We start from the raw sequence: 21,885 nt of genomic DNA, 5'->3' as shown, positions 1-21,885 counted from the left end.
TCTGTTTCTGTTGTTGCTGTTCAGTCGCTCAGTCATGTCTGATTCTCTGCAACCCCCTCAGTCATATCCAACTCTGCAACTGTAGCCCATCAGGCTCCTCCATCCATTAAAAGTTATGTTTACAATACACCATAGTTTAAGTGCGCAACAGCATTATGTCTAAAAAAAAGAAATGTACACACCTTAATTTAAAAATACTTGGTTGCTAAACCATGCCAAAACAACTTCAGTGGTAACATAAAAGATTAGTGGTCACAGATCACCATAAAAATGATGAAAAAGTTTGCAATATTGTGAAAGTTACCAAAATATGACACAAAGACATGAACAGAGCAAATGCTATTTGAAAAATGGCACTGACAGACTTGCTCAATGAAAGGTTGCCACAAACCTTCAATTTCTAAACAATGCAGTACCTATGAAGTGCAGCAGAAGATCTGCCTGTGACGGATATTCTGAGCGGGCAAGAGAGAACACATTCACGTAACACTGATCACAGTGCACTGCTGCAACTGCTCTACCTTATTATGCCACTGCTGATGATCTCCTACTGCGTCTCATTTATAAATTAAAGCATAGGTATGCATGTGTAAAAGAAAAAAAAGTGTATACAGGATTTGGTACTATCTACGGCTTCAGGTATCCATTGGGGTCTTAGAAAGTAATCCTCAAAGTAAGGGGAGACCACTGCACTGCATAAGCTTTCCAAGTTACCTATTAAGGTCCAAACTTGTATCTAAAAATCAATTATTTGAAATAGAGAATGTATTTTCCCAAAGAAACAATGGGACACAAAGCAGAGCTGAACTCTAGAATTATACCAGTGTCATACAAACCATCTAAAGAAGCAACATCACTACCACCACCAAAGTACAGCGGTTAGAACAGGTTAATCTGAAGCCAAACTGCCTGGGGTTCAACTTCAACTTCCTCTGCCACTTACTGTGCGACCCTGGACAACTTACTTAACTCTGCAAAGCTAAGACGCCTCACATCTTTAAAATGGAGAGGGTAATATCACCTACCTCACAGGGTTAAAATGAGGATTAAAAGAGAGAATCCATTTACAGCATTAAGCACACTTATTCCATGGAATTCTCTAGGCAAGAATACTGGAACGGGTTGCCATTTCTATCTCCAAAGGACCTTCCTGACACAGAGATCAAACCCTGGTCTCCTGCATTGCAAGCAGATTCTTTACCACCTGAGCCACCAGCAAAGCCCCTGCTTATTAATACTAAACACCAAATATGTATCAGGCATTATTTTAAGCAATGACGATAACATGGTAAACTTACAAACGGAGCTTATTTTCTAATATAAGCAAACACAAAATAAACAAATATCTAATGGAGATAAATGCTATAAAGATAAAGCAGGATACAGCAGGTAGAGTGACGATGACGGTACTCAATTGGCAAAAGGTAAAGTGAAAGTGAAAGTGAAGTCACTCAGTCGTGTCCGACTCTGCGACCCCATGGACTGTAGCCTTGTAGCCTGTCAGGCTCCTCCATCCATGGGATTTTCCAGGCAAGAGTGCTGGAGTGGATTGCCATTGCCTTCTCCAGGGGATCTTCCTAACCCAGGGATCGAACCCAGATCTCCCGCATTGCAGGCAGACGCTTTACCATCTCGAAGAAAGCAATGGCACCTCACTCCAGTACTCTTGCCTGGAAAATCCCATGGATGAAGGAGCCCGGTGGGCTGCAGTCCATAGGGTCGCTGAGGGTCGGACACGACTGAGCAACTTCACTTTCACTTTTCACTTTCATGCATTACAGGAGGAAATGGCAACCCACTCCAGTGTTCTTGCCTAGAGAATCCCAGGGACAGCGGGGCCTGGTGGGCTGCCGTCTATGGGGTCGCACAGAGTCGGACACGACTGAAGCGACTTAGCAGCAGCAGCAGCAGCTTTACCATCTGAGCCACCAGGGAAGCCCGGCAATAGGTAAAGGATCTCTAATAAAGTAACGTCTAAACAGAGACCTTAAGGGAATGAAGGAGAGGCTCATATAGATAACTGGAGGAAGAAATAAGATCCATTTCTGGCAATCCAGAAGTCTTAGATGTCCAGAAACACACTCGTTCAGAATTCCTTAAAATGCTGAAATGTTAAACAAAAAAAAAAAAATTTTTTTTTCATGAATGGTTGAGCTAGAAAGGAACCAAGGAAAATATCTGGAGGGAAAAAACAACTAAGTCTCAGTGAGCACTGAGTCCAGTATCTAGCCTGGGAGCACCCACCAACCTTCTAGCAGTGGAGAAGCTGGGTCTACAGGGACTGCTAAGAGGGAAAAGGACAAAGAGCGTGGGGCCTAAACAAGATGGGGAATCTGAAAAGCAACACTGTCAACTCATCACAAGACAGTGGACTCTGCCTGTCTCAACCTGGGTAGAAGAAAAAAAAAAAGAAGGCTCCCTCCTCTCACTCCAAACTCATACTAGCTGTGAGATCTAACAAAACTCACAGTAAAAATTTAGTTTCAAGATATTCTGAGTTGAAGACATTGGAGCATGACAGAAGCAAACACCAATGCTACCGGTATGAGCACACTGCAAACTAGACCTCAAACTATGCACACAAATAAAAGTCCATAAAACAAACTCATTGTTATTTTAAATAATGAAGAAGACAAACTCCCAAGAAACACTGAAAAAAATACAAATGATTAGATATACAATATTAAAATATTAATGTTTAAGAAAATAAAGATATAAGACATATGACTAAGGAAAAGAAACTATCAAAAAATGAGTATAAAAAAACACAAGTTCAATATACAAAAATTATAATTTATATTTATATTATATTGTTTGTTGATATATATAATTAGATAACTGAAAGGAGATCATTCTAGGCAGAGAGAAAAACAAGAGGAAAGGGACCAGAATGGACTAAACAGGACTAAACAGAATGGACTAAACTACTCTACTAGAACAGTAGAATCTACTAGGAGATCTCTGCTAACTGCTAAGCCACTTCAGTCGTGTCCGACTCTGTGCAACCCCATAGACGGCAGCCCATCAGGCTCCCCCGTCCCTGGGATTCTCCAGGCAAGAACACTGGAGTGGGCTGCTATTTCCTTCTCCAATGCGTGAAAGTGAAAAGCGAAAGTGAAGTCGCTCAGTCGTGTCCAACTCTTCGAGACTCCATGGACTGCAGCCTACCAGGCTCCTCCGTCCATGCGATTTTCCAGGCAAGAGTACTGGAGTGGGGTGCCATCGCCTTCTCCGAGTAGATCCCAAACCCACTCAATAAATACTAGCTATTATCTCATAGATGTAGATAATGGAAATAGTCATTTTGTCTTTCCCATTTTAGCATCACATATAGCAGCCAGAGCAGAGCTCCAGAAAACTCCACCTAAGTCCAGAAGGGAATAAGAAAACACTGTTCTTTATGAAATGGGAAGACTCTTAAGCAGTCTCAGTGGTTTAAAAAAAAAAAAAAAAAGAAATCTAAGTCTGGTGTGAGCAAGGTAGAGAAGAAGGAAAATGCAAAAGTATCCCCAAGTGATTCAGAAGATAAGTATCAGAGACAATAAGGATCAACAGATAAAAAAAAAACAACTATTAAAATTGTCATTTCAAAGTACGAGACTTTTCAAACTCAGGTATTAATAAAAATTATTAGGACATCCAACATTACATTCCATAGTAATGAGAATTTAGAATAAATGAAACTCCCAAACATATGCCAAAGTTTTTCATTTTAACTATCTGATTTAATGCTAAACTTTTTCCAAATCTTTTCAAGATACTAACAAGTAAAAAAATTACTACTTAATTTTTTTTTTCTTTCATACTACTGCCCTCAGACTAAGGTACTAATTTAAAAAGTCATGAACAAAACACAATACAAATTAAGAATATTTATTAATTACAAATTAGATGTATGATTCCCTAAATATTAAAGAACCAGTCATTTCATTTTTCTCCTGGTTATGAGAAAGAATAGAAAGAAAACTGATTGGTGGATATCTTAAACAAATACAAGTTACTATATACCATTTGACACACAGGGAAACTAATGATCAAAATCAAATGAAGTATGCACTGTTAAATGAAGGATAAAGTTTTAAGATGCTTCATTTTCTCAAAGCTTATCATTCTTTTCAATGTTTCTGATTATCATGAGCTAGTTTTTCAATAAACACAATTCCTGAGAAATTTCATTAACTGGCCATTCTCTACGACTTAATATGAACACCCAACTTAAATTAATAGTCACACAGTATAACAGAGCAAACAGGATTCAGGTTCAAACCACCTGTGTCCAAAAGAGAACGAAAAAACTACAGAATGATTTCGGAAGGAAAACCAAAGGTCAGATTTGCCCTCTAGATGAACACACCAGCAGTTGTGGAGGGTTTTTGAAAGGAGAGAACAACAGAGAAACAGAACAGACAATTTTTTAACTATGCAGGCAAAAAATGATGAGCACCTGGACTAGGGTAGTGCCAGAGACGCAGAAGAGGGAAAGGATTATAGATACCCAGTATCCCAAGGACAAGCATTCATATTAATGATGCAAGGTTATTAAGGTTCCAATAACAGTCAATATACTCTGTTCAAACAGAAAAAATTTGAAAAAACATTTCAAATTTAGTCCTAGTGGAAAATATCAAAACAGAAATGTATTGGTAAAAGTATATTAATAATTCATCCACATGACACTTCATTCCAGATAAGGTGATAATATAGTAAAAGAAGCAAACATCACATTGTATTTCACTTGCCTCCTGGCATTAGATTATCCTTCTAGGTGGCTTAGATAGGTAAGATAAAAGAATTCCCTGTGAAAAATATAGGACAGACATCATCATCCTCTCTTATTAATGTGATCAATATGGTTAATATATAAAAATCACAAAGATAATTAACGTGCTCAGAGAATCAACACACAGGAATAAGAGCAGACTGTACTTGTGAAATATCAGAAAATAAATCAAAACGAAGTGAAGGATATAAGAACAGTTGAAGAAATGGGGTACGTAGAAGATAAAGAACTTAGACTTTAAGCTCCATAAAGACGAGGTCTATATTTGTCTTGTTCATTTTCTGTTCCCAATACCATACCTGGCACACTATTTCTGCCCTATAAATATTCACTCAATGAATGAATGGATCAGCCCCACTGGAAATAGATATTTACTTGTTTCACAAGAGCAGTGTCATATTATGAAATCATAAGTTTAGTCAAAATAGCAATAAGTCTAGTCAAAATAGCAATATGTAAAAATGTTTCACATTAAAATCTTATTCAAGTTGATTCTTTGATATCTTACTTGAAAATTTAAACTCCAGTTAAATTCACACTCTAATCTGTAAAAAATAAATAAATAAATAAATAACCTGCCCTATAAATTTGGTAACTTTATTCAGTAAATATACCAGGGAAGCAAATCAACTTCCAGTAAAGATTATTTGAATACTGCTGCTGCTGCTGCTAAGTCGCTTCAGTCATGTCTGACTCTGCGCAACCCCATAGAAGGCAGCCCACCAGGCTCCCCCGTCCCTGGGTAGAGGACCATTAATACATCTTCACAATAGGAAAGACAATAATTGGTATTCTCTCCTGTAACCGATTAATAGGGCTTTCTAGGTGGCACAGTGGTTAAAAAAAAAAAAACCCTGGCCAACACAGGAGACTCCAGAAGTGGGATTCAATCCCTCAGTTGGGAAGATCCCCTGGAGTAGGAAATGGCAACCTACTCCAGTATTTGCCTGAAAAATTCCATGGAGAGAGAAGCCTGACAGGCTTCAGTCCATGGAGTCACAGAGAGTCAGATACAACAGAGCACATGGAGCGCACACACACATAACTGATTAACAAGCATCAGCCTTGCACAGACAGGCACAATAAAGGACAGAAATGGTATGGACCTAAAAGAAGCACAGATATTAAGAAGAGGTGGCAAGAATACACAGAACAACTATAGAAAAAGGATCTGCTGACCCAGATAACCACGATGGTGTGATCACTCACCTAGAGCCAGACATCCTGGAATACAAAGTTAAGTGGGCCTCAGGAAGCATCATTACAACAGGAAGTTGATTTGCTTCCCTGGTATATTTACTGAATAAAGTTACCAAATTTATAGGGCAGGTTATTTATTTATTTATTTTTTACAGATTAGAGTGTGAATTTAACTGGAGTTTAAATTTTCAAGTAAGATATCAAAGAATCAACTTGAATAAGATTTTAATGTGAACAAAGCTAGTGGAGGTGATGGAATTCCAGTTGAGCTATTTCAAATCCTCAAAATGATGCTGTGAAAGTGCTGCACTCAATATGCCAGCTAATTTGGAAAACTCAGCAGTGGCTACAGGGCTGGAAAAGGTCAGTTTTCATTTTAATCCCAAAGAAAGGCAATACCAAAGAACGCTCAAACACTGCACAATTGCACTCATCTCACACGCTAGCAAAGTAATGCTCAAAATTCTCCAAGCCAGGCTTCAACAGTACGTGAACCGAGATCTTCCAGATGTTCAAGCTGGTTTTAGAAAAGGCAGAGGAACCAGAGATCAAATTGCCAACATCCGTTGGATCATGGAAAAAGCAAGAGAGTTCCAGAAAAACATCTACTTCTGCTTTATTGACTATGCCAAAGCCTTTGACTGTGTGGATCACAATAAACTGGGGGAAATTCTTAAAGAGACAGGAATACCAGACCACCTGACCTGCCTCCTGAGAAATGTGTATGCAGGTCAGGAAGCAACAGTCAGAACTGGATATGGAACAACAGACTGGTTCCAAATAGGAAAAGGAGTATGTCAAGTCTGTATATTGTCACCCTGCTTATTTAACTTATATGCAGAGTACATCATGCAAAATGCCAGGCTGGATGAAGCACAAGCTGGAATCAGGATTGCTCGCAAAACTATTAATAACCTCAGATACACAGATGACACCATCCTTATGGCAGAAAGTGAAGAAGGACTAAAGAGCCTCTTGATGAAGGTGAAAGAGGAGAGTGAAAAAGTTGGCTTAAAACTCAACATTCATGGAGAAGGCAATGGCACCCCACTCCAGTACTCTTGCCTGGAAAATCCCATGGATGGAGGAGCCTGGTAGGCTGCAGTCCATGGGGTCGATAGAGTCAGACACGACTGAGCGACTTCACTTTCACTTTTCACTTTCATGCATTGGAGAAGGAAATGGCAACCCACTCCAGTGTTCTTGCCTGGAGAATGCCAAGACGGGGGAGCCTGGTGGGCTGCCGTCTATGGGGTCACACAGAGTTGGACATGACTGAAGTGACTTAGCAGCAGCAGTTACCCTCTCCACTGGGTCTGTGGTGATGCCCTCTGCTTCCCCCACCCCTTCAAGAGCAGGCTGGGTGGGAGTAGATCCAAGGAGAGTTCCTCCCCCCAGAAAAGGCTCACTGTGAGTGTGTGTATGTCTGTCAGGGTGTGTGTGTGTGCGCGCGTGTGCATTGTGGGGGGAGAAGACAGCTGTTAGAGCCAACTGTGGGCAAGGCCAACCAGTCTCACCCTGGAGTGATTTCTCCTCTGGAGTCCACCACTAAGCCCTGTGTTCAGTACAATACCCTCCAGCGTATTTGGCTGTTTAATTAAAATTGAATAAAACTTAAAATCCCAGGTGTTAGATTAAAAAAAAAAAAAAAAACTAAACATTCAGAAAACTAAGATCATGGCATCCAGTCCCATCACTTCATGGCAAACAGATGGGGAAGCAATGGAAACAGTGACAGACTTTATTTTGGGGGGCTTCAAAATCACTGCAGATCATGACTGCAGCCATGAAATTAAAAGATGCTTGCTCCATGGAAGAAAAGCTATGACCAACCTAGACAGCATATTAAAAAACAGACACATAACTTTGCCAACAAAGGTCTGTCTAGTCAAAGCTATGGTTTTTCCAGTAGTCATGTATACATCTGAGAGTTAGACTATAAAGAAAGCTGAGCACCGAAGAATTGATGCTTTTGAACTGTGGCGTTGGAGAAGACTCTTGAGAGTCCCTTGCACAGCAAGGAGATCCAACCAGTCCATTCTAAAGGAAATCAGTCCTGAATATTCATTGGAAGGACTGATGCTGAAGCTGAAACTCCAATACTTTGGCCACCTGGTGCAAAGAATTGACTCACTGGAAAAGACCCTGATGCTGGGAAAGATAGAAGGCAGGAGGAGAAGGGGATGACAGAGGATGAGATGGCTGGATGGCATCACCGACTCGAAGGACATGAGTTTGAGTAAACTCCAGGAGTTGGTGATGGACAGGAAAGCCTGGCGTGCTGCAGTCCATGGGGTCTCAAAGCGTCAGACACGACTGAGCAACTGAACTGAACTTATTACGTGCTCAGTGTGGTCAGTATGTAAGACAAAAAAGATGATTAAAAAACGTCACTTTTTTATAGATCAGTATTCAAGGTCATTTCAATTTGCAGGCTTACCTAGCTACATATGGACTGTGAGAGTAAGACTCCAGTATTTTGCATTGTTGTTGTTTACTCACTAAGTCGTGTCCTACTCTTTTGTGACACCGTGGACTGTAGCCCACTAGTCTCCTCTATCCGTGGGATTTCCCAGGCAAGAATACTGCACTGGGTTGCCGTTTCCTTCTCCGGGAGATCTTTCTGACCCTGGGATCAAACCCGCATCTCCTACATCTCCTGTATTGCAGGGGGATTCTTTACTGCTAAGCCACCATGAAGGCGCCTAACTATGAAGTCACTCAGTCGTGTCTGATTCCATGGACTGTAGCCCACCAGGCTCCTCCGTTCATGGGATTTTTCTAGGCAAGTGTACTAGAGTGGGTTGCCATTTCCTTCTCCAGGGGATCTTCCCGAACCAGGGATCAAACCCAGGTCTCCCACACTGTGAGAAGATTCTTTCCATCTGAGCCACCAGGGAAGCAAACTCTGTCATTAATTCCATTCAATTTTAATATCACATTCCTTAAAAACTCCCCTTTCCTAATACACATTCTAGATTTAAAGGGGAAAAACAAACAAACCCTAAATGCCACAAGCTAAATCTTGACTATGTTAGGCATGTTTTAAACAATCTGATTAAACAGATACTATTCAATTACTTGATTGAAAGATGCCTATTGGAAGATGAAAGTCACTATTTCATATTTAAGGTTCTTTGCAGCTATACACTATATACGGTTACTGTTTAGAGCTCAGGTTGTAGATTCCCTGAGTTTGAATCTCAGCAATATTACTTGCCCAGTGATGTAAGCAAGCTACTTATCCTCTGTTTCATCATTTATAAAGTGAGTATTACAACAGCACAGTCCAATCTGCTATAACTTGTATCTTCGCCTTGAATCACCTCCTACAGGATCATTAAACAGTAGAACATGCAGCTATAGTGTGGAAGTGATGTTGGTTCATATGTAATTTCTTCCAAAAGAAAGAGAAATCCTTTCTAATACAATAAAAATCTTAAGAAAACATGAAAATTTACAGAACTACTTTTCTCTAATGCAAATAGTGCTCGGTTTAATGATTACAAGAACTACAGTTGACCCTTGAACAATTCGAGGATTGGGGGGGCCAACCCTCCATGCAGCTCAAAATTCACATATAACGTGAAGTCAGCCCTTCCTATATGAGGTTCCTCTACATCCTTGGATCAACCAGCATGGATTGTGAAGTACTATAGTACTTACTATTGAAAAAAGCCCACATGTAAGTGGATCCACACAGTTCAAACCCATGCTGTACCAACACTTTTCCCACAGTATTAAGTATCTGAACATCTGTAAGTACAGATGAAGATTTGCAAAGACATTCCCCCCTGATGAGTTTCAGTAATGATAAAAAACGATATCTATTAATTTCACAATTTTATTATCTAAGAAAACTGGTTGATGATAATGTTAATAACTTTCTAATATCTTTATATAATTTTCTTTAATAGTTAATATTTTCTCCATTTTAGATACCAGAGAGCCTCACTGGTGCCTACTCTGTTTCTAGAAAAGATATGATACCCCATTTGAAATTGATTAATTATCATATTACTATCAGGACTGACTTAAGTTTCATGTACTAACATCAAATCCACACTTTCAAAAAAAATGTGCTGCGTAAAAAGTTTTACGTATGTATGTGTGTATTTATAAGCTCTAAGATATAATGATTATTTTTATTCAAGATATTAAAGCCCAAATATGATAAAGACTGGATTCAATTAGGTACTATATATAGAACTTGAGATAATATATTTATATTACTTTATGAGAAAAATATTTTCATTAGAAACAAAGCTAAATACTTCATCAGAAGCCATAGCTTTAAAAGATTTAGTGCAGTTTATAAATAAAAGTACTACACTAAAGTCATTATTCATGAACAAAGATCTTATTAGGCAAGGAGAAAATCTTTCTCAGTTCTCAAGCAATAGATTTATCTCTAACAAAACGCAGTTAATTGAGACCTCAGTTCTTCATCTTTCTGTAAGAATCTATAGAGAAAATGCAGCCCCTTTCCTCTAAAACTAATTTTTATAGAACACAAATTACTTAGTCTGGGCAAGAGAAGTCTAAGAAGTAAATGCGAAAACCCAGGTGTTAATAGAGACAACAAAACTCAGAGCAAGAACACGAGATAGTCACATAACGTGGTGTCTAATCTCTTAACCAAAGTAAGAATCTACTCTGTAATATCCCCAATATGCAATCTTCTAAAACCTCCAACAACAAGAAATTCTGTACTTCACAAAGCACATCTCAATCACAAATTATTCTGGGACAAATCCAATTAGATCTTTTGAAGAATCAAAACAGATTTACACACATCAAAAAAAAGTTTTAAAATCTAAAACTCAAAGCATTTTATGAAATTAGTCAATTAAAAAGAATCTGTGTACTCTCAGCAGTGTTTTTCTTTGTACCATTTCCTTTTGTTTTTTATTTCATATCTTTTCCCAATAGCTTTTAAGCCAAAGACTCACTGGAAATTTACTCAGAGGTAGGTGTCTGACTACACATTCTGTTAGGTGAGATCTAATGAAATAATACTAGAGTAAAAGGAAAAAACTACTTTAAGAGCAAGTTATAATAGACTATTTTGAAAATAATGAAATTCTTCTTCTTAGGGGTAAAATAGATACTGAGGTAACTCAAAATTATATAATGAAAAATGCAAGCTTCTTGACAAGTATCATCATAAGAAATTGTCAGAAAATAATAAAAGAAATCAATCCTAAAGGAAATCAGTCCTGAATATTCACTGGCAGGACTGATGCTGAAGCTGAAGCTTCAATACTATGGCCACCTGATGCGAAGGGCTGACTTACTGGAGAAGACCCTGATGCTGGGAAAGAGGGCAGGAGAAGAAGGGGATGACAGAGGATAAGATGGTTGGATGGCATCACCGATTCAATGGACGTGAGTTTGATCAAACTCAGGGAAATTGTGAGGGACAGGGAAGCCTGGCGTGCTGCAATCCGTGGGGTCACAAAGAGTCGGACACGACTGAGCGACTGAACAACAACAACAAAAGAAATATGCATTAAGGTTTTACCTGTTGCAGAAAAGAATAATAGAGACTAGACTTCCTAATGATTGCAACTTATTTAATAATGAGATTAAGACACTTCCATTTATCACACACTTTCAAAGTACCAAGAAACACTGTGAGAAGTTCTGGAGGTACAAAGATAAGCAATTTATTCTATATCTAAAATAAGTCCTATAAAACAAAATGTATTCTGGACATTCTTCTTCAAACATAAAAAAAGCATTATAAATATTTTAATGAAGCTATATATAAAAAGAGGTAATATAATATAAAAATTAAATGTATTTGATTAGTTCAGCTAAATCAGTATGTGAAACAAAAAGCTTACTCAGTTTCCCTTTCTATGAAACAACAAAAAAACACTCTGACTTTTTCAGTTCCCAAATGATTTCCCAGTTCAAACTGGACCTATTCAAAACAGAAACAAGACTGTGTATCTGCAGGGGCCTAAGTTATAAATTTTATCATTTCTTAAAATCCATGTTATTAAAATGCACTGCTGCTGCTAAGTCACTTCAGTCGTGTCTGACTCTGTGTGACCCCATAGATGGCAGCCCACCAGGCTTCCCCATCCCTGGGATTCTCCAGGCAAGAACACTGGAGTGGGTTGCCATTTCCTTCTCCAATGCATGAAAGTGAAAAGTGAAACTGAAGTCATTCAGTCGTGCCAGACTCCTAGCGACCCCATGGACGGCAGCCTACCAGGCTCCTCCGTCCATGGGATTTTCCAGGCAAGAGTACTGGAGTGGGGTGCCATTGCCTTCTCCAATTAAAATGCACAAATGCACCCATCTCTCTCTTAATTTTTAACATTAATAAACAAGCTAAAAATACCTACTCGTGAGCTACATAATGTTCATATACTTTAAACTATTTATTCCTCTGCTGGAAATTTCAATGCACAAAGACACCTAAAGGAGCATTTTAATAGCAGCACCAAAATATATATATATAATCAAAAATAATTCATCTCCTCATATACAAAACATTGATGAAAGAAATGACCTAAATAAATCAAAATACATTCCTTTTTTTTTTTTTTAACAGAAATTGATTGAGTTCATCCTACAACTTATATGGAAATACAAAGGGCCCAGAACAGCCAACAATCTCAGAAAAGAAAAACAAAAAGGACATACAGCCCTATTTTTGAAAACTTACTACAAGCTATAGTAATCAAGATGGTTTGGTACTAATGTAAAAACTGACCTTTAGAAAATGGAAAAAATTAAGAGTTCAGATAAATCTTTACAGTTATGATCAACTGATTTTTGACAAAGATGCCAAGGCAATTTAATGGGAAAGGATCAACATTTTGATTCCACTTGTTTGACTTAGTATGAATAGAATGCAAGATTTCTAACTTTAAAAAATAGATATGCAACAAGCAACAAAGGTTTACCATACAGCACAGGGAACTAGTCAGTATCGTGTAAAAACCTACAATGGAAATAATTTCAAAAATATATGTGCATATGTATAACTGAATCACACACAAAATAAAAGAATTCTACTTTTTGAAAATTAGTAATGTTTATCTTTCAGCCAGTTTTTCTAAATGTCCTATGGACATCTAATAAGAATGCATGAAAAAAAAATAAAAAAAAGAATGCATGAGATAGAAAATTTTAACTGTATCTGTGTAGGATATAAGATTAATATAAATTATTAAAAAAAAAAAAACAAGAACAGCCTTTTCACCAAATGGCAGTGAGACAAAAAAATGAATTTAGACCCTTATCTTACATTTCTTTCACATCATACAAAAATTAACTCAAAATAGATCATAGGGCTAATATAAGAGCTAAAACTATAAAATGTCGTGAACACAGGATGTAAATATTCTAAAATTAGATTGTGGTAATGCTTGTACGCTCTGGAAACCTACTAAAAATCACTGAACTATATAACTTTAAACAAGTGAATTGTATGGTATGTAAATTATACTTCAATAAAGATGTTTAAAATCAAGTCACCTCTAAAAAAAAAAAAAAAATCAAGTCACCTCTAAAGAAACTGCCTGCCAATGCAGGAGATGTAAAAGACACAGGTCCAATCCCTGGTTGGGAAGATCTCGGCAACCCACTCCAGTATTCTTGCCTGAAGAATCCCACGGACAAAGGGGCCTGGTGGGCTGCAGTACATAGGGTCACAAAGAATCAGACACAACGGAAGCAACTTAGCATGCACGCAATCACACACACCTCTACAAGTAGCGATGACAAAACTGTAAGGTAAGGGTGGATATGATGATTAACTATCCAAAATTACAAACACTGTACTTGTGCCACACACTATTTTAAGTGTTTTGTAAGGGTTTCCCTGGCAGCTCAGTCAGAAAAGAAATCTACCTGCAGTGCAAGAGATTCAGGTTCTATCCCTGGGTCGGAAAGATCCCCTGGAGAAGGAAATGGGAAACCACTCCACTCTCCTTGCCTGGAAAATCCCATGGGCAGAGGAGCCTGGGGGGCTGCAGTTCACGGGGTCACAAACAGTCCAGCACAACTGAGAGAGTATTTACTCATTTAACTCTTGCTATAATATAGCTTCCCCATTGCAGAGCTGGGAACAAGGCACAAAGGTTAAAACAACTTGCTCAAGAGCACGACAGGGGGTTAAGATAGCATTTTTTTTTCTCTTTACACAAATATCATTAATATTACTATTCAGTTGCTCGGTCATGTACCGTTCTTTGATACCCCATGGACTTCAGCCCGCCTGGCTTCTCTGTGCATGGAATTCTCCAGGCAAGAATACTGCAGTGGGTAGCCATTTCCTTCTCCGTGGGATCTTCCCAACCCAGGGAGCAAAACTGAGTCTCCTGCATTATAACCAGATTCTTTAGGTCTGAGCCACCAGAGAAACCCTGTTCTATTATTATGCATTTGTAAAGGAGAGTAACAGACATTGCTGCTGCTGCTGCTGCGAAGTCGCTTCAGCCGTGTCCGACTCTGTGCGACCCCATAGACGGCAGCCCAACAGGATTCCCAGTCCCCGGGATTCTCCAGGCAAGAACACTGGAGTGGGTTGCCATTTCCTTCTCCAAAACGGACATTACGCGTTGCCTATCCAGAACCCATTCACACTTTGAATGTTTTACCCAGATCTTTATTTGTGTATCCATCCCTCCCCAAACAGCCCAAATACTTTAGAGGAAACTGACTGGATCCTTAGGTAAAGCAGTTGGCCATGGTTTGCTTAAGCCAATCAGCACATTCCAAAGGCCACTGGCACTGCTTCAGTGGTCCAATCAGGACTCTTGTTCGGAATGTTAGGACAGGTGCTCTCTCCCAAGTGACCTGAACAAGAATACATACGGCCCCAAGGACCACCGGCAACCATTCTACCAGCATGAGGGGAACAGTAACAGATTAAACCTGACATCACAGAAAGGGCAAGGGCAACAGAAAGAAACTGGTCTTTACTAACGCATATATATGGAATTTAGAAAGATGGTAACAATAACCCTGTGTATGAGACAGCAAAAGAGACACTGATGTATAGATCAGTCTTATGGACTCTGTGGGAGAGGGAGAGGGTGAGGGTAGGGAGATTTGGGAGAATAGCAGTGAAACATGTATAATGTCATGTATGAAACGAGTCGCCAGTCCAGGTTTGAGGCACGATGCTGGATGCTTGGGGCTGGTGCACTGGGATGACCCAGGGGGAGGGTGTGGGGATGGAGGAGGGTTCAGGTTGGGGAACACAGGTATACCTGTGGCGGATTCATTTCGATATTTGGCAAAACTAATACAATATTGTAAAGTTTAAAAATAAAATAAAATTAAAAAAATAAAAAAGAAAGAAACTGGTCTTTAATATTACTGTTACTATATAACTTCCCCTACTTTTAGACTCCAGATAAATGAGCCTATAAATCCTTTTTATTGTACTTAAACCACTTTGAGTCTTCTATCACAACATGAAGTACAAACTAATATGGAGGAGAAGCCCATTAACCATGTTTCTATTAGATTACTCTTAACCCTTAAATTATGTCAGGTTTTAGGTATTATGAAGGAAATAATTCTAGATATGCACATCAAAATAGAAACACAATGCATTAGAACCTTTCTAATAAAGGTTCAGATAAAAGCTTGAAAAGAAACTGCCTGCCATTTCATGTGTCCCAGAAAGTATTTTTTAATATTTTAATTTGATATTTTAAATGTTTCTTAATCTAGATCTCCAGTTCTTGAAAAATCAAAAGGTTCATACATCACTGGGCTCATGTTACTGCAGGACAACAACCAGCTAAAATGGAACAGTAGCTGCCCCACAAGTATACTCTTCGCACAGAGTCAATATAAATGAAGCCTCTGTAGGATCTGCCCAGCTACTGTATGTATCAAGAGTTTGCAGCATTAATATTTTGCAGAACCTGTATCAAATGCCACATAATGAGTAATAAAGAACTATATTCCACCTTCTAAGCTTTACTTTTTTTTTTTTTGGCCACACTCACCACACAGTTTCCAGGACCTTAGTTCCCTAACCAGTGATTGAACCCAAGTCATGGCAAGAAAGTGCAAGTCCTAACCACTGAACTGCCTAGGAAATCCTGAAGCTTTAACATCTAAATATAATGGTACAGTTAATTGTAAAGAAAAAAAAAAAATTCATGAAAATGTGTACTTGTCACCAGCCCATGGAAAACATCATTCTTGAATTAAATAGCATTGACTTCCTATAAACACTTGGTGGAAGCCTTAAATTCAGCTGCAAGTTCCAGGAAAATGCCAAAACTTTAATTATTCTGGGTCCAAAAGTTTGACAAATTACTTTAGCATACAGATGGAGACAATATAAAATGTTTTTAAATTGTGACAAGAAAAATGTAAAACCACAAGTCTGAAACACTTCAATACACAGGTGTGCTGCTGCTGCTGCTAAGTCGCTTCAGTCGTGTCCGACTCTGTGCAACCCCATAGACAGCAGCCCACCAGGCTCCCCCGTCCCTGGGATTCTCCAGGCAAGAACACTGGAGTGGGTTGCCATTTCCTTCTCCAGTGAATGAAAGTGAAAAGTGAAAGTGAAGTCGCTCAGTTGTGTTCAACTCTTCGAGACCCCATGGACTGCAGCCCACCAGGCTCTTTCGTCCGTGGGATTTCCCAGGCAAGAGTACTGGAGTGGGTTGCCATTGCCTTCTCCATTAAAGTAACTAACATGTAATTAATTAGAAAGAATGGGTAGAATATAACCTATTTTTAATAAAATGTCTGAAAAATAGGAAAAAGTTACAAAAGCTATATAAGCTTACTAACAAAAACTCCAGTGAAGGAATGATAAAGGAGACGCTTGCATAAGGATTCAGTGATACTGGCAACATGCTGATTCTTTAAGTTAAATGGAAGTTTAATGGGGCTGATATTGTTATAATATCTTATTACTTATACATTTTAGACATTCTTTTGTCTGTATGATATTTTTCACAATTAAAAAAATTTTAATCCAACATACTGTGTACAAAAAAAAAAAAGCTAATCATCAACCTTCTACATCTACATTCTGATTGAAAAAACTGAACCTGAAATTTTCTTTTTTACTTTTTAGGTCTTTTCTAAGCAGTTTTTTGAAAGCTATTTGAAGAAGAAGAAGAAATGAAATGTGAACAAAGTTTCACTATTCACCTTTAGCACGACCAATGATTTTTCTGTCCTTAGCTTGGGGAAAGCAATGCCTATGCTATAAATATCTGTTCAGGAAAGCAAACAACTCTACATCAACTCAAGAAACAGGTGTATTCCTAGAAGGGTCGTCATTCTAAGAATCACCAATCTGCTTCACCTGCCAGGCTCTCAGTTTCCTCATCTATAAAATAAGCTCCATGTGTTAAAGACTTGATGAGCAAAGGATTTAAAAACACTTGTAAAGCACCTGGCCCATTGCCTAGCTGGTGCTAAACTGCACTAACTTTTTTTTTAATCACACCTATTATTAGTTAATACAACTTCCTTCTTCGAGTAGAATTGAGACAAAGGCTGATAACTATCAATTAGAAAATATTAAGTGCAGCAATCCTAACAACACTGAAACGGACTAGCTTACGAGATTCCTAACATTTTCAGTTTCCAAGATTTTAAAAGACTGGCCAAGACCCCTGATACCTGGGTAGGAGCATGAGAAGTCTTGTAAGGAAGAACAGAAGAAAACAACTAATCTAATCCTCTCAGCAGCTTTCTCTGCTGTACACGAGAAGAGAATGCTGGTGAAGAGGAGGTGTAATTGACCAGATTTTCCCCTCTCCTTTTACTCAGACACCTGTTGCCCCACAGACAGCTATCAAAGACTTAACCAATCACCTTAAAATCCATACCCAGGTCTAGAACTCTAGACAGCAAATAAACTATCACTACAGAATTTGGATTTTCCTTAATGGTAAAATGCAAATTACTCATGTTTGGTCATCCACCTCCACAGAGGACATTCAAACAGAGGAGTTGGAATCCTCCTCTGCCAGAGGAATGTGGTGTTACACACACAATTAATGATGGACTATATCACTACCACAGATTTTTCTTTAACATCCAAGAAACATGAGGTTTAGAAAAAGAAAAATCGAGAAGCAAAGTTTTCAAGTCTATCTTGAGATAAAGGAATACATCAATTTGCCATTTACCTTCCTCAGATTCACAAACTGTGAAAGTCCACATACACGCAAGATTCCCAAAATGTTTTTAACTACTGAAACTGGATAACAGACACCAGACCTTATTACACTGTTCTATTTTGTGTACATCTCAATATCTCCACAATATACCTACTTTAAAGTGTGTATGTCTTTGCATATAAACTCCCAATACAACAAACTGCTAGAGAAATACTCTTATTGTTCAAAATTTTCATATTCCATAGGTAAGTGTATTTCATCTAGCTACTTTCTCATTCTAGTAATTGTACCACAGGTAACCAGTCTATTAGTAAAGGTCTAGTGAAGGAAATAATTAACTGCCCTGAATAAAACAAGCCTAACCTTGAAAAAACAGAAGCAAAGGGGAAAGGGGCTAAACAGTTATTCAACTACTGCACATTCATACTTCTTCCCTTCTATTATCTTGTAACACAGGTGAGTAGGTGGAAGAATGGGAAATATCAAAGCCAAATTTATTGTACATTGACAGGCAACAGCTTGAAATAAAGAAATCTAAAAAGTCCCCATTAGAAATGAAAACTATTTCTGTGACTACAGGAAAAGGGAAGTATGGCATATCCACCTTTTAAAAATAACATTCGTAGCTCATAGTATAACCAGCAACTTCCAACGTCCAAATATGCTTTGCTGATAGAACATGAATTCACAAGAGAAATAAAAACCATACTACTTCTGCTGCAATCCTCTTTTTAAACTGCCATTCAATTTTCAAAAGATGTAACCCTAAATTTCATTCCAAAATTTGACTTTTGTTCCTTACGTCTAAAAATAAAACTAATCGAAATTAAATATAAATGCTAACTTTGCAGCAAATTAATCTTTCATCAGCCCTGTGAACAAGAATTTTCTGTTCAAAATTTATGGCAAAACATAACTTACTCACAAAGGAGTAGGTAGAACTACCCTTTACATTATTTCTCAACTCCAAAAAAAGGGCACAAGAACTTATTTAAAATGTCAAAGAGAAATGCACACTTAGATATATATCACAATGGGAGAAAAAAAAATTATAGAATAAAACTTCTCCATAGGAGTCCTCCATATAATACTTCCATGGTAACAATTATTTTCTTAGGACCAAAGGATCTGCTCACTTTCACAAAACCTGGAGGGTGTAAGTTTACATAATTCCCCTTAAGCTGAAAAATATCACAAAGTGATTAACTTAGGTCAGCAGAATTTTGTTTCTATCACCAGCCGGAGTGAAGCACATGGCTTCAGGTCTTGTTCTCCAACCCACTGAGAAGATACGCTGGTAAAATAGAGATCTACTTACCAGGTTAAAGATAGTTTCTACAATATCCCTATTGGATACTTCTCCAACTTCAACCAAGCCCGTCAGCACGGCAAATTTCATTCTGATACCCCTGATGGGGAGTCCTGGTGTCAGGGACAAGGCACCCCCTTCGGCAGGGGCTTCTTCTCCTTTCCCTCCACCTCCCCCGTCATCACCTGTTGGTGGCGGGGATGGGACATTATTGTCTTCACTGGCCATGGCGAGTTCAAGGGAAAGGACAACTCAGAGTCACGCCGGGACCCAGTCGCCGCGCTAGTAATAAGCACACGGACGCCACGCAAAACGGAAAGGGTCACTCTTCCCAGCTGTGGAGAAACCCCAAGAGCAGTTGGTGTGGAAAGTCCTTGGCGTCGCCCTGCTGATTCTGGAGAATGTTTGTCCAATCTCTCTCCCGGAGGCTGACAATAACGCCAAACCCTATTGGAAGATCAGATCAATGTTAAAGGGGCTCGGTTTTGTTGTAGGGTTTTCGGGGAGCGAGGGGAGTAGTTGCTGTCCGTCAGGTCAGTTCTACGAGCACCCCGCTTCCAGCCACCCGCTTCCCCGCGGCTCGAGGCGCGGGGTTCCGAGCGCAGGCGGGAGCCGGAGGCCCCGTACCAGGTTCCCTCCTCCCCCACACCCGCGCAGGTTCCAGGCGCGGGGCAACCTCTCCTCACAGGTGCACGGAAGAACTGTCGCCGGGAAAAGCGGGGGCTGGAGGAAAGCAGGGGTCCCAAAGCTACCCTCGAGGTGGGAAGTTCCCCCTCACCCAGACACTCGGGGCTCGTCCTCGCCCCCCGCCCGGCAGCCGCGAGACGGAGGTGGCGGCGGAGATCCAGGGCAGGAAAGGGCGGGGGAAGGGGGCGGTGATGACTCTCAACGCTCGGCCCAGGGGGAGGAGTGGAGCACCTCGCGGGCACCTGAGGTTCGTCGGGGAGAGGCGGGAAGGTGTGTAGTGGCCAGGAGGGAGAGGGAGGCCCGGCGGCTACGGCGAGGACAGGAGGGAGGAGAGAGAGGTCAGCGCACCTGGTCGCAGCCTCCAAGTTTCCCTAGTCCGCTCCCCGGGAGTCCGAGGCTGCACAGAACTCCATGGCTTCCTGGCCCGCCCCACCCCTGCGCTCAGCCTTTGCAAAAACAGCCGCTGCCGGCGCTACGGGCGCGGCTGCAGAGGCCGCCGCGGGCGGTGAGGATGCTACTGCCACAGCTCGCCCCGCCACCGCTAGCGCGGCCGTCTCTGAGCCCGCTGAAGCTGCTCCCCGCCGCCATGACAGCGCCGAGGGCGGCCGGGCGCGGCGTGCGCGTGCGCGAGCGCGCGGGGCGGTGGGGCGGGCGCGACGGCGGAGGCGACCGCGCGGCGGGGTGGGGAAACGAGGGCGGCCCCCGGGGGCCGGCGGGGCGGGGGCGGGCGCGGGCTGGCTCCAGGACCGCCTGTGCGGACTGGCGGGCGCGCCACGCAGGTAGCTCCAGGTGTCTCCTTAGCCCGGCCAGAAAAGACCTTTCTTTTCAGGAGCCCACTCTTCCCCCTCCTTCCACTCCCCGATCTGGGAAGATGCTTTGGCGAGTGCCCAGGCGGCGATTCCTGGCTCCTTCTGTTGTTAAGTTACCGTAGGATCTCCGGGCGCGGAGGGAACACTACCCTCGTTGCCAAGGTGTCTTCTTGGACTCGAAGAAGGACACCTGAGGGACCGCTACGAGCCAGAGAGGTGGCAGCGCTGGAGCCAGCAAAGCTGCTGTCCTTGTCTACGGGGAGCACAGAGTCCCCACCTCTGACAGCTTTCAGCTGCTGCCCGCCCGCCGCGCTCCGCAAAGACTCGGGAAGAGCTTACCACTGGGATGCCCTGACAGCTGCCACCTTCCCCTCGGAAGGGAGTGTAGGGCGGGAAGATCATTTGCACGAGGAACGGGGAAGATTCCTTGCAGCTGCCGCCCCACCGAACCTCTCCCACATTCTAAGGAAGGGAGGGTTCCTGAGACAGCTGCTCTAAACAGTGTGGAGGCGGGTTCGTTCTGCCTGTAGATCTCTGAAGAGTGTTTTCTTCTCGGGATTTTCCAATGTGAAAGTTAGTTTCGCCTCATTCTCAGATTAGTTTAAGAGATCAAGTATATTAGGATTAGAAACAACTCGGATCATCATCTGTGTCCTTCCCCCCTGCTCCCCATCAACAGTGAAGTGTTCTTCCTGGCGCATTACTGAAAAACAAACACACATTAGGGAAGACAGTGACTTTTCACCCTTACGGTACTTACTATTAGAAGCCTTAAGGCCTTAAATATATATGTAATGTTTAAAACACTAGCAGTCAAAAGTGAAACAAAAGTGATGTCAAAGTTAGGAAGTACTACAGAGGAATCAGGAGAAAAATTATATTGGTTTTAGAGAGGAAATAGTTTCCTACAGAAAGGGTTATTTGAGATGGGCTTGAAAAATGAACTTGACTTCAACTATCATGGAAATT

The 21,885-nt window shown here is 40.6% G+C and overlaps 1 protein-coding gene and 1 pseudogene across 10 annotated transcripts in view; one reads left to right on the top strand and one right to left on the bottom strand.

Annotated features, from left to right (window-relative positions):
• The window catches only part of LRBA (LPS responsive beige-like anchor protein), a 758,928-nt gene extending 739,136 nt beyond the window's left edge, over positions 1-19,792 (bottom strand). For all 10 annotated transcript variants that reach the window (XM_086346372.1, XM_086346374.1, XM_086346378.1 and 7 more), the window contains exon 1: positions 19,430-19,792. In XM_086346372.1, coding sequence (XP_086202498.1) covers positions 19,430-19,648 — 219 coding nt within the window. In that variant the 5' untranslated portion in view covers positions 19,649-19,792. The remainder of the gene's footprint in view (positions 1-19,429) is intronic.
• On the top strand, positions 19,647-21,174 carry LOC147354985 (uncharacterized; annotated as a pseudogene).
• The last annotated feature ends 711 nt before the right edge of the window (positions 21,175-21,885 follow it).

This window comes from Bos grunniens, chromosome 17 (assembly GCF_055505025.1).
Source record: "Bos grunniens cultivar Pamir isolate PY7600 chromosome 17, Bosgru_T2T1.0, whole genome shotgun sequence".
Taxonomy (NCBI): Eukaryota; Metazoa; Chordata; class Mammalia; order Artiodactyla; family Bovidae; genus Bos; species Bos grunniens.
This window is presented reverse-complemented; position numbering and strand designations above follow the sequence as displayed.